The following is a 12,311-nucleotide window of genomic DNA, read 5'->3' as shown; positions in this document are numbered from 1 at the left end:
TTTTATTAAGCTTTATTAAGCTTGTAATCAAAAATAATTGGATGACCTGTTGTGCGACACATTGTCAACCTTTATCATTTGATGTTGACTCTACATTATCTGAGTTTTAGTTGTCAATGATCAATTGCAGTGTTTTATTTAAGAGGAAAAAAATCTTTTTTTAAATCCCAGTGTATGGTTTCAGGTACTCCATTTTATTTCTGTCATTTCACTTAGCAAATGTGTGAATATATAATTTCTTCCTTTTTTGTTGTTGTGTTGTTTGACTTCATGATTTCCAGGCTGTGGAAATAAAGACACAAGACAATCTGTAGGTAGTCTGTTCCATAGCTCTGAATGGGGTTTAAAAACAACAACAGTAGTGTCCAAGATTAGAATAAATCATTGTAAAAAGGAATGTGCTCTCGATTAAAGTTAACTGCTTTAAACGGTTATTCTGAAGTTGCACTCGAACTGTTCATTCTTTTAAGAAAAGGACAACAAAAACGTATTCTTGCTATAATAAGTGACTTCCCAGTTTTGTTGTTGGAGAAAGGAAGGAAGAGCAGATCACATCAGCAAGGCTTCTTTTCAGAATTCAAAGTCCTCAAGTGGACAGTTTATTGTCAAACTTTTTGTAGCTCATCCCAGCAAAGTTTATATTTGAGCATTAAAACCTGGTGACATTGCTGAGGCACGAGAGAATCGTAGCAGTGGCTTAAATATTCTAAAAAAAAAAAAAGTAGTTAAGAATTTCTCATGGATTTCTGTCTGCTGAGCTACTTATGTGAAAACAAAGTACTGTTTAATATTCGCTATCCTTGTAACAACTTTGCTAATGCAGTTAGGCAACTCAGGGAAAAGGGCACACAAAAGATCCAATATTGGTACTACTAGTCTAAACACAAACTAGTCACTACAGATCTTTAATTGTGAAATGTAATTTGTGAGCTTTTGCTTTTCTTGCTGTAAATCAAACTTCTGAGTGGGTTTTCTGGCATGCTCAGATGAAATCATGGGAAACAAGAACAGGTGCTTGAACTTCTAACCCATAGTTGTCTTCATCAAATAATAAATATAAGTACATTTTGATTCCAGTGTTGCAACTGACGGGTGTACAGAGTCTTTTTTTGCAAAAACCACATGTTACACAGGCAACAGATGTCATTTGTAAACAGTAGGTTAAAGCACAAGTAATCTTACAGAAAAATAATAGAAATGTATGCAGACTGGTGACAAATTAAAGGAATTTAAAGTGAGGAAATGTGGTGGCTTTGTTATACTGAGGAGAACATTTGGTTAGCATGGTGTGGGTCCTGTGAACCCTTCAGAAAAGTTATGAGGATGGTTTTGGCTCAGTCCACATTATATGAGGGCTCAGTGAATGGATTAATTTGGGTGGAAATTATGTCACCAGGCCTCTATCAATTTTTTTATATGACCATCATATGATCATCGAAACACAAATTGACTTGACTTAAATTATGGTGTTGATATTAAAATTCTATCATTTAGGGTTCATATATATTTTCCACAAACAAAATGCCCATTCCTTCGCCACAGGTACAGAGATAAGAATTCACCAATGTAATGTGTATACGTTTCAAGGCCCTTTGTGGGCTTCAGGAATGTCGTCCATTGAAGTCTTTTGAGTGAAAAAGTTCAACTGTCTTCAGTTATTTGCTTTGGTGGAACATTGTCAGGACCATAGTGTGCTTTTGAGGTGGAGGGGACGTTAATGTTGGGGTCTCCATTAGTGGCTGTGTCTATCTGGTTACCCTTGCCAAGGCTCTTGATGATATTCAGGTTCATGCGGGCAGTTTCCATGAAGCTGTTTTCCAGCAGCCAGCCATCTGATTCGGAGTTGGGGTCTCCCTGTCTCAGGACATTTTCCAGAGAAGTCTGGAGGTAACGAACCCCGGTCAACACTGATAGCTGAAACGACAAGAGACCCCTATTGACCGGCTCGCTCATAGAAATAAACACAAAGCATGATGCAAAGATGTTAAAGTGGCTGAAAAAGTTAATCAGATTTTGTGTAGTTTCCCTTTAAACCCACCAACTCCGACTTGTGTTTCCTCACCTCAAATAACCAGGTGATGAGGACTGTGAGGCCGATGGACTGCATAATGTGTATGTAGTACTCCAGCAGCGCCTGTCGACACCCTTTCATCCAAAGGTTTAGCTCCTCCGTCTGGTGCTCGTAGTTGAAGTGTGCAGAGTTGTTGGTGATCTGCTGCTGGATGCAGGGCCGGGGGGAGTTGATGTTGCAGCAGCTGAATGGGACTCCATTCAGTAGGAACTTTCCATCCACGTTACTCCTGATTCGGCTAAAGCCAGAAAAACAAAGTTTAGAATTTCCCTTAATAGATCAGTGCTTCTGTGATCAGATTTTAAATGTGATGATTGTTTGGGAGTATATTTTTTATATATTTAGACAGTATTTTATTATTATACTGTGCTGATCTGTGCTTCCTGCCATGCCCATTTTTTCTGCCCATTTTCAGTGTTACTGAATATCTATAGCACAGTGTAAGAAATTATATATCATTATCAAATATGATGCAGGGAAATTATAATGAACTAAAACTCAACTAAAAATTCAAACTAGAAGGGAAAAAACATTTTATTTGACTAAAATAACGATAAAAACTAAGTGAAATGATTGTGAACTTGCAAAACTAACTAAAATGAAATGAAAAAACAAAGATGAACTATCCTTAGTTTTAATATATGTTAGCTTGGTAAAAAAAAATTGTCAAAATTTGTTTTGTGAAGTTTTAAAGGACGCATTTATTTAGACTTTAGGTGTCTACAAGATTGTGAGTCAACCCCTATCAAAACGCTGATGCTAAACTGAATTAAAATGAGAAAATACAGAACTACAACAACTCTGTTGTTTCTTTCTCTGTTTGCCATTTGAACACAGCCTCTTAAATACGAATGCACTTTACCAAAATAGCACCCTGTTTCTGCAGTTTGTACTTACTCCACCACCTCTTTTTGGGACATATCCAGGTAACGGTTGCTTATCCACTGAATTTGAAACCAGTCCTTATAACCGTTGTTTCCACAGCACTGAAACTGCATCTGCAGCATGTCCACGGTGCGCTTTAGGAAGCAGCGTCCTGGTGTGTCTGTGTCCTTATAAAACCTCATGGCCTCTGTCAGTCCCAGGTTCAGAGACTCTTCCAGTTCCCAGTGCATGCAGTAACACATCAGAGCCCCTACCAGCACACAAAAGGTGAAGAAGAAGGTGCATATGATGTAGGGCAGCATGATCAACTTCCAGCGCAAAAACTTGGTGGTGTCCACACAGTCGTAGCAGATTTTCCCACCCAGGAAGTTTATGGCACAAGCGATGAGACCCACAGCTATAAGCGTGTTGGGAACATACTGGATGTCCCTCTCAGCCATCACCTCTCCTTGTTTATGGAGCTCCACCTTGAGGAAGAGGCCTAGGCTGAACAGGATGGCCCCCGTAACTACCGAGATCCAGTTTAGGATCCAGAGCACCTGGGCCAGCTTGTCTCTTTTGGTCTTGGTAAACTTAACTCTTAAGACTGCCATTGCCCGTAACACTTCCCTGAGTTTTCATTCAAGTCCAAGGTGGGATTAAGGGTAGGACACAGATAGAGCTGGAAAGAGGAACAGGTTATCTTCCAGGGGATGTGGAGGGACAAATAGAGGGGGTTTGGTTGTACAGTTCTCTGAAGGTCCTTTCATAAGCAGCTTAGCCTGGTAGCCGAGATTGATATCGTGTGGATGCTGCATTATGGTTGTACTGTAGGTGGTCTGTAAGCCTGTAGCAGTGAGAGTAGATAAAAAAAACTCATATAACTGGACAATTTCTAGAAAACAGAAACACTGTTAAGAAACACTGCGCTGAAATGTGATCATCTGTATATACAACCAGAAATAGTATGATTTATATATAACCAAAATATATTGAAGAAACTGAAACAACTCTTCCCTCCCTCTAAAATCCCGAATAAATCCACGGCACTCACCTAAGTGTGATCATGATGAACATTTGATAACACTGCACTTCTGATTTTCAGGTTGTTTTCTTACAAACATCGTCAGATTTAGTCCAGAGCGGCGAGTAGTTGTAGTGACACAGATAGCGTGAATGCAGCCACAGCAGCATCAGAGTGAGACTAGCAGCCAAGTCCTGAACCTCCTAATCCCCTTTAGTCATTAATCAGTCATGGGCCCCATAAGGGATTTGGACCCACCTTCTGCCACCTATGCAAATCTGACTGTCTCGACACTGTGAAAGCAGTGGCCGATTGCCTTTCTCTCTCTCTCTCTCTGTGTGTGTGAGTGTGTGTGTTACCAGTAAAAGTTTTACAAAAGGATAAAGTTAAAAAAAATCATCTTTGCATCAGCAGTATTGCCCTAACTGCAAAGTTTAAGCCATCTTTTAATGATGCAGAAAAATAAACATACAGTCTTTGGTGGGGGGTTTGTATTGAAGACTACATTAATAATAAATGCTTTAAAAAAAAAGTTTAAAACTGAAGCACATTGTAGTTGCAGTGCTCTCTAGTGGTAGAAACTTTGCAGTCAGGCTCCAGCTACTTTTATTATTTCATTTTGATTTGATTTTTCTATAAAATTCTTTGAAATATTTTGTTTTTTACCAGCTGGCAATCCAAAATGAAGACAAGTGCAAAAGACAATGACAAAACTATGCAGTGATCTGAAAAGCATGTGGTACTTTTACCACTTTGCCAGTTAATAAAAACACTTCACTGGTCATAAATGACAAAAACAAGATTTAAACTGGAAGAAAAAATGGGAGTTTTCTTCTCTCTTTTACTTAAGACGTTCACTTTAACCCCTGATATTCTTACCTATTTTGTTCCCCGCCTGTAACACACATGCAAACACACCGATGCAGTCACGACTACTCTGCAAATCAGCCAATGAAATGTTAACTGAGAGTGAGCTTAGAGGATTAACGTGGACGAAAGTAGCTTGTGTAAGAAGAGAATGTTACTAGCGGGCCAGTCAGCAAATCCACAGGGCAGACAGAACTCACAGCAGTCACCACTACAGAGACCAAGAGGGAAGTTTCACTGACCCACAGCAGAAAACTAGACCACAGTCGTTCCACCGAGTAAGTATGTGAAGACCCAACAAATGCAAAACTTACTAAAGTCCTCATGCTTCAGTCTGGTCTTCCTGATGTAAGTGTGGAAACACTTATATAAATGGATTTTCTAGCTTTAAGTGTACGTGCTATTTAACCACTTAAGCACATTACATGGGCTACAGTTGAAAGACCTGTGCAATGCAGTAGGTAAAGTAGTTGTTAGATGTTTTCAGTATACCCACTTTTTTGTGTGTGATCTCCCTTGTCTTGGTTTCGATACCAAAAGCTCAGCGTGATGCTGGACAAAGAGGGTCAGTGGTCTGAGGCATTGGCCAGCAATAACATAAAAGCCATCATCTGCTGGTTGAGGAAGCTTACAGCTGAAGGTAGAAAAGGAACATCCACTCATCATGAAACCAGTGCTCTGTACAATTTTTGCAAAGACCCTTTAATTCCACAGTTGTTTGTTGTTTCCTTTAACACTGTATCTTCAACAAGGTTATACTGATGTGGGGGAAATCGCACCAGCATTTAGCTGCTGGGTACAGCGGACAGCAGAGTTTGCTAAAAAGGAGTTATTAACCTTATGTAAGTACATATTACATCATATTTTCAGTCTTTCTAAATGTGCAAACTTAAATTTGAAGTTGAAGTTACTTTGAGTAACATATACTTTGGATCTTTGGATCTATTGTGTCTTAATTATTCCCTCAGGCTTCAGCTGTTGCCAGGGTCTGTGGATGTTCCTGGACCGCGGCTCCTTCACTAGAGTGCACACGTTACTCCAAAAATTAAGGAACCTACTTACATTGGCCCAGTGGGGAAGAAAACATCTCTGCTCAGCCCACCTCTGGCATGGTTTGTGCTAAAGATATCCTAATCTTTAATGCTGTGACATGATAAAAGCCTTTCTGAAATGCAATGTCTTCTTTATGCAGGAGTGGGAGTCCCATGTGTGGTCTGCAAGGACACATACAGCTCCTCAGACATCCGACATGGCTGCTGGAACAGAGAGCAGAGGATGCTGATGCAACACATCTGGCTGGGACAGCTGGTTCAGTGGTGGGGCATCATGGGGCTTCTGCCAAAGTTTCCTGGTATAGATATCATCACATCCCAATAAACTGGGATGAAGAACTGTTATTATACCTCTAAATCCTTTTGTTTTTAATGTTTGGTTCTCTGTTGTTTCTGTCAGAGACCCAAGAAGTGAAGCGTATCACTCAGATGTGGAAGGAAATGGATCACAGCCACCGAAAAGCTGGTCTTGAAACACAGGGGTAACTCTGAAAGGGTTTCATTTTAGAGCAAGTCTCTCTCTGAACATACTTTATCAATTTCCTACCTGTTTTTTCCCCTTTAACTTCCTTACCTTTTATTAGACGGGAGGAGGGAGAAATGGGAAGATTCAAGTCTTTGATACAGAGCATGGTGACACAGCTATGCAAACAACACGGGTGCATTTGGATGTCTGGAGATTGCACAGATCCACGTTATCCTCCCCCTAATCTGCAGGCGCTGTTGAAGCTCGTGCTGATCCCTCATATTGACAACATGTCAGTCCAGGCCATTGTATCCATCCAAATCAGCAAAGCTTTTCTGTGAAACATACTGATTTGTTGCTTCTCTATGTGCACTTACTTAAGGTTAAATGTGTCTTAACTTTTATGACACAAGCTCATGTACTTCATCCTGGATGTGGCAAATTTCCTACAGTGCAAAGATGACCTCCTTCAGGCTTTTTGTCATGCGTTCACAATTCCATCCACCTTTTCCCAACAAATCAGAGCCTTCTGGATGCTTGATCATGGACACACTGAGGTATGCAGCTGAAAACGAAACATTAAAAAGATAAGTGTTGAAACGGCCAAAATGGCATGCAGGTGACTCAAATGAGATATGTGCATACTTTAAAGTGATTTAATAATTTGCAAATAATAAGTAATGAATGGAGCTACAACATTTTTTCTTTTAATTGATAAGAAATTTACTTAACAAAGTGCTGTGCGCTATCTTACAACCAATCCCAGGCCTCCATGGAGCTGTTACTGAGCCCAAAGGCCTATGTTCCTGCCCTCTCCTGGCAGCATCGTTGCATCATCCATTGTCTCCTGACAAGGAAACAGCCTCAAGAGGCATTACGGTACCTCCAGTGGGCCAGGCCTGCAGTAGAGACCACTGATGATGCCAAGCTGTTTGCAGATGTACTTATTCAAAGCAGGTACTACATGTTTGATAATATAATGTTACTAAATAAAAGCTCACTTGCAGACTCAATTTGTGCTTTCAACCCCCAGTTGTAACTCTGATGCTTGGGCTCTGTTGAAGAGAGGCCACACAGAGACTGAAGATATGAGCAAATACTTCCTCCAGACTTGTAAAGGAGTTGGCCTGTGCACAGAGGCTTTAAAGTACATTCTTGTTGAAAACAATGTGGGTGAATCACTCATTTACATCAAGACAAAATGTACATACCAAGACAGCCTAGAAAGGACTTTTAACTCTCCCTAAAAATCTTTATCAGAATGAAGAAGATGGAGCTGAGACCACAGAGATGACACAGATGAAGAAAGGTATGAAAGATATTATTAAACAGTATTAGGATATAACTGAGATGTCATCTAATCACATTGTTTTGCAGAAATGCCACCATGTCCGCTGTCTGCCAAGCTGTACCGGGCTCAGAAAGTTGGCAAAGTATCAACAGATGAGCAGGTGAAATTGGTCAGAAAGGCTGTGAAGGAAGTGAGGAAACCAGATTCCAAGTTGAGGTACTGAGGTTGTAGATGTCACACTTGGAGCAACTGCTTGAATTATGTTAAAACACAATATGCATTAGACACCAGATTTATGACGTGCACTCTCATTTCAGGGAGGTAGTGTGGCCAGAGCACACAGAGAGAATGCCCAACAGCAAGCAAATGCTTCTGCCCACCGAGGCTCTGCGTCTACTCACATGCAGCTCTTCGCCAGTGCACATGGCAATAGAAACACAGCAAACAGCACATACAGCCGACCCAGAAGAAGAAGATCCTGTCATTTACAATGTATATATTTTCATTGTCTTTGGTAATACTGGTTGCAATATACAATTGCAAAGGGATTTTAAGTAATGGCAACCCTTAGATTTTATCTTGTATTCGCAGCAGCAGCAGCAGCTGGAGACTCAAGAGAACATTTTTTCTTCTGAGGAGGATCTAAGATCCTTGTCTGCCTCATCCTCTACCTCAGCTTCACCCTTGCCTCTTATGAAGTGGGACCCGCTTCACACATATAAAAGCACTCTGACCCTGCAGATGATTTCCTCTCTGCTGACGGATAGAAGTAGCCAAAGCAGGGGACAAGAAGAAGAACACAGACCCCACTCATCAGCTGGTGTTTTCCTAAATATCCCTGAGCTGGTGCTGACACCAGATGGCGCTACAGAGCCTGTTTCCTTCAGCAGCTTGAACAAAGACAGCATGGTAGAGCTGATGCTTTCTGCAGATGGTAAGCTTTGTCTTGGATTCTCTGCACACACCATACATATTGAGAGATTCCCAAGAAATGGAAGCACTTTCTTACGTTTTACAAGTGGGAGAAGGTGATGAAGCAGATGTTTTTCTGGAAGAAGATACTATCGGGGTTGACGGGCTTTCAAGACCTTCCACATATGAAAGCCTTCTTTCAGACACAAGGTCAGAGGTCATCATAAATCTCACAATGCTTATGATAAAGTAAATTATTAAAACTGGTTGATATTTGGTGCAAGTTGAATTTCCAGTATGAATTTGACAACAATCAGGGCTGCCTGATAATTATATCTGGCTTAATTGTCATCCACTGAGTGATCACATAACTAGCTGCTACACGAGCTCATGAATATATCAGTCCTGGCCCCTCAAATGTCACTCAGCCAACCTTCTCCTCTCACTGATTTTCAGTTTCACTGAGGTAGCCCCAACTCACTGCGTCCAGAAAAAGAAACCTCATCAGGTAGGTAATAATTTTAATTTTAAAGTACATAGTGACTCTATTGGTTCAGTATCTAATTAGCAGCTGTGTTCTCTGTGAGTGTGTTTACACTGTATACTGTATGCCACCAGCAAGACGAACCACAGGGATGCTCCAGCCAACACCTCCCATGTACCTCAGCTGAAACAACCCACGACATGCTGACAGATCTTCATCAGAGCTTTGTTTTGAATTGGTCTATACCCAGGGGCTCGCCAGGGATGGGTAAGCAGGACAGCTCCCTCCTCTTCTCTGTGTGTAGCTCCACCTTTCTTTACACATCTGTCAACCCCAGCCCAACCTGCAACACTGAAACCACCTCGGTTTATTTGGGCACAAAGAATGAGCGCCTCCTTGAATCCATGTTAAGAACTAATGAATCCTCTCACTCAGCCTGGCTCGATCATTGCAAAATGGGCAAATGGTGGAAACAGGATGCTGAGACTGGATGTAGTGTTTCCAGGTGTCTGCTACAGAGCTAAGCTATTACAGCCGGTGCATTTTGGATCACAAAAAGTCTAAACAAATAATAATATACCTCTAAAAGTATGCACGAATCTATGCAGCCATTTGGTGCTCAGTGATCAGCAGAGATAACAAGACATGTTGCCTGCTCAACCTTTAGAGCTCTGGAAACAATTCTATCTTTTGCAGTGTGTGTGTATGCATGTGTGCGTGTGCAGTGTGTGTGTGTGTGTGTGTGTGTGTGTGTGTGTGTTAAGGGTCAGAACTAATTGTTTGTCAGAGGAACTGCAGGGGTGCAAGATGCAGGCACCAAAAGCAGGGGGGCTTGGCTGCTAGGAGAGGGAGATTGGAGAGGAAGTGAGGTGTCAGAGATTGGTTCCCTTAACCTTGCTGCAGCATTCAGTGATCCATTAAACAGCATCCCCTCCCTCCCCCACGTTTTCTGTCAAAGGGTGTACCGTCTACCACCGCAGGCAGACCTCCCTCCATCTGCTGATCACCGTTGAGCCTCAGGGAGCGATGGCCTGTTGGCCCGTACTGATGCCCCAACCTTGTCGCAGAGACAGCGGTTAAAGACGTAACAGTGGAGCAGTGTTGCATAAAAGATAATAGTGTCAGACTTGTTGTTACCAAGATCCCCATTTATGTGATGTGTTCATCACTGGATTATGACTTCTAAGGAAATTCCAACAGAAAACAATATTGATAACATTTCTGTTCATTTGCAGATGACAAGGGACTTTCTCTTGTTCTAGGTCAGCCTTATTCCTGTGGACTCGTCAATTTTTTGGACTTCACTGCAAAGCAAAAAGGAGAAAACAGAGATGGAAATCAGGTACTTTGTTCTGACAAACACCGTAAAATGTACAACATGTGTTATGATGAGTCTATTATGCATTCATCACAAAATTGTCAATAGGGGTCACTATTGTTCCAGTTAAGATGCTCAGTAATATTTGGATGATCTCATTTTTAGTCCCGGAGGATTTCACTTCATCACATCACAGCCTGGCAGGTCTCCTCTTTAGTACCTTTCATCCACATTTCTCCCGTCCCTCTGCATAAACATCACTGCTTTTAAGACCTCCGCCTACAATGATGTCATTGTCCAAAGTCACGTGATTTTTATGGGGAATTTTTCTGGAGTATCTTGGAGCACAGGTGAAACATCCATAAGATGCCAGGAACATGGTTACCATTTATTTGTCAAAAACAACGTGGCCACTGCTCTGTAACACATTTCCTTCCATTTAAATGCTGCTTGTGCGTTGACCTGAGTGTTACACTTCTAATAGCACTGTGCAGATATGACCACATAATTATTTTACAGAGGTTTCATTGGATAATTGTTTAATTGGGATGTAGTCACCTAATTATTTTGCTCTGAACTAGGGACCATATGGCGCTTGGCAGGTGAAACGCAATTAGGCCATGCTAATTTATGATGATTATACCTGAGCATGACTGAACAGCCTATACTGTACAAAAATGTGTCTATCAGGGCCAATCTATTTTAGTTGTAGAGTGCATGTTTGGAGTGATGGCATTGCATTCATTACCCTGCAGTTTCTGTGTAAGCGTGGGTTTCCAGGGGGTTGTTTAGTAGGAAGGGCTGTTAGTGTTACCTAATTGTTCACCGAGGCCAGAAACAATACTTGTAGGATTTGCTTAATTGGCAGATAGAGAGATTAATCACTAATGAGTGAAATTAGTTGAAGGCAAACACTTAATGACTGATCAAACTATCATGTTCTTTGTGCCAGTGCGACTAAAGATAATAATAAAATCGAGATATTAAGCAGTTATTAGTTCAAACTATAAATTTGGATTTGGCCCCACATGACCTCAAGCATGACTGTTCGTGATGATTACTGGCACAGTTATAAATGAGATTTTCACCATGTGGAGCAAACAAAGTCATCCATCAAATCTTAGGAGCCCACTAAGAAATCACGGCCGCTTAAAAAGATATCACAAAATTAAATACTATTGACTTTGCTGTCTTTATGAAAACACCAATATTTGCACAGAGAGAGGCGGGGAACGTTTGTGTGGAGTGATGTTGCATGTTGAAACGTTCATGATTCAAGGGGAGATGAATGGCCTCTATTAGGAGCATTTAATCAGTAGCTGGCCCAGTGCTCCCAGTCTCCTGCACCCCCTGGGGAAAGATTAATGGGTACAGGATATTTCATCAGGTCCTCCACATCACTGCTCAGGATATGAGGCTGTAATTGTGTCTGTTTTTGCTGTTGTTTCGTGTTGCAGGCGGAGAAAGATGAGCCCGCAGCCAGCAGTTCGGGGAAGGTTTCCCAAGGAGCCATAAGGAGTGGCAGAGCAGGATCGAGAAAAGGCAAACGAGTGAAGAGGGCATGATCATCTGCAAGACAAAGAACAGCCTCTTATGTGATGCATTTTAAATATATTTAAATTAAAATCTAAAGGGAAAAAAATCACTCCAATGTTAAAGTTTACCACAAAGAGTGTTAACCTCCACCAGATTCATCCTCCAATCACCTGGTCAGATACTTTTGACAGCCTTTGTTCCCGCCCAGTGGTACTGTCCCACCTCACCCTTAATCTTCTGCTGTAATGTCTCGTGTCAGCAATACTCAGTAAATGATGAGACATGAATTCTTAAATATTGCTATGAACTATGACTCGAGTAAAGAGTAGTAAGTCTGAGTTACATTATGTCTTTTTTGACTTTCCTCTGATGAACATAACAACGTTGCGTGTTTCGATTCAAGTATAGATGCACTACATTTAAAAT

At 41.2% G+C, this 12,311-nt stretch overlaps 2 protein-coding genes across 2 annotated transcripts; one reads left to right on the top strand and one right to left on the bottom strand.

Annotated features, from left to right (window-relative positions):
* Positions 1-564: 564 nt before the first annotated feature.
* Positions 565-4,171, bottom strand: prph2lb (peripherin 2-like b). Its single transcript, XM_082517307.1, has 4 exons — positions 3,990-4,171; positions 2,969-3,782; positions 2,063-2,309; positions 565-1,914 (listed from the first exon to the last, which is right to left on the bottom strand). The coding sequence occupies exons 2-4, from the start codon at positions 3,547-3,549 to the stop codon at positions 1,642-1,644; spliced, it is 1,101 nt and encodes a 366-aa protein (XP_082373433.1). The 5' UTR covers positions 3,550-3,782; positions 3,990-4,171; the 3' UTR covers positions 565-1,641.
* Positions 4,172-4,995: 824 nt separating this feature from the next.
* On the top strand, positions 4,996-12,223 carry LOC309695916 (uncharacterized protein). The gene is made up of 19 exons (XM_082516920.1): positions 4,996-5,104; positions 5,367-5,466; positions 5,579-5,668; positions 5,795-5,938; positions 6,019-6,177; positions 6,279-6,360; positions 6,463-6,652; positions 6,758-6,901; positions 7,111-7,301; positions 7,378-7,513; positions 7,605-7,653; positions 7,722-7,851; positions 7,953-8,127; positions 8,227-8,569; positions 8,655-8,757; positions 9,004-9,055; positions 9,166-9,298; positions 10,294-10,373; positions 11,807-12,223. Exons 2-19 carry the CDS (start codon positions 5,376-5,378, stop codon positions 11,912-11,914), a joined length of 2,400 nt encoding a protein of 799 aa, XP_082373046.1. The 5' UTR covers positions 4,996-5,104; positions 5,367-5,375; the 3' UTR covers positions 11,915-12,223.
* Positions 12,224-12,311: the final 88 nt, after the last annotated feature.

This window comes from Aulonocara stuartgranti (assembly GCF_965226115.1).
Source record: "Aulonocara stuartgranti genome assembly, chromosome: 19".
Taxonomy (NCBI): Eukaryota; Metazoa; Chordata; class Actinopteri; order Cichliformes; family Cichlidae; genus Aulonocara; species Aulonocara stuartgranti.
This window is presented reverse-complemented; position numbering and strand designations above follow the sequence as displayed.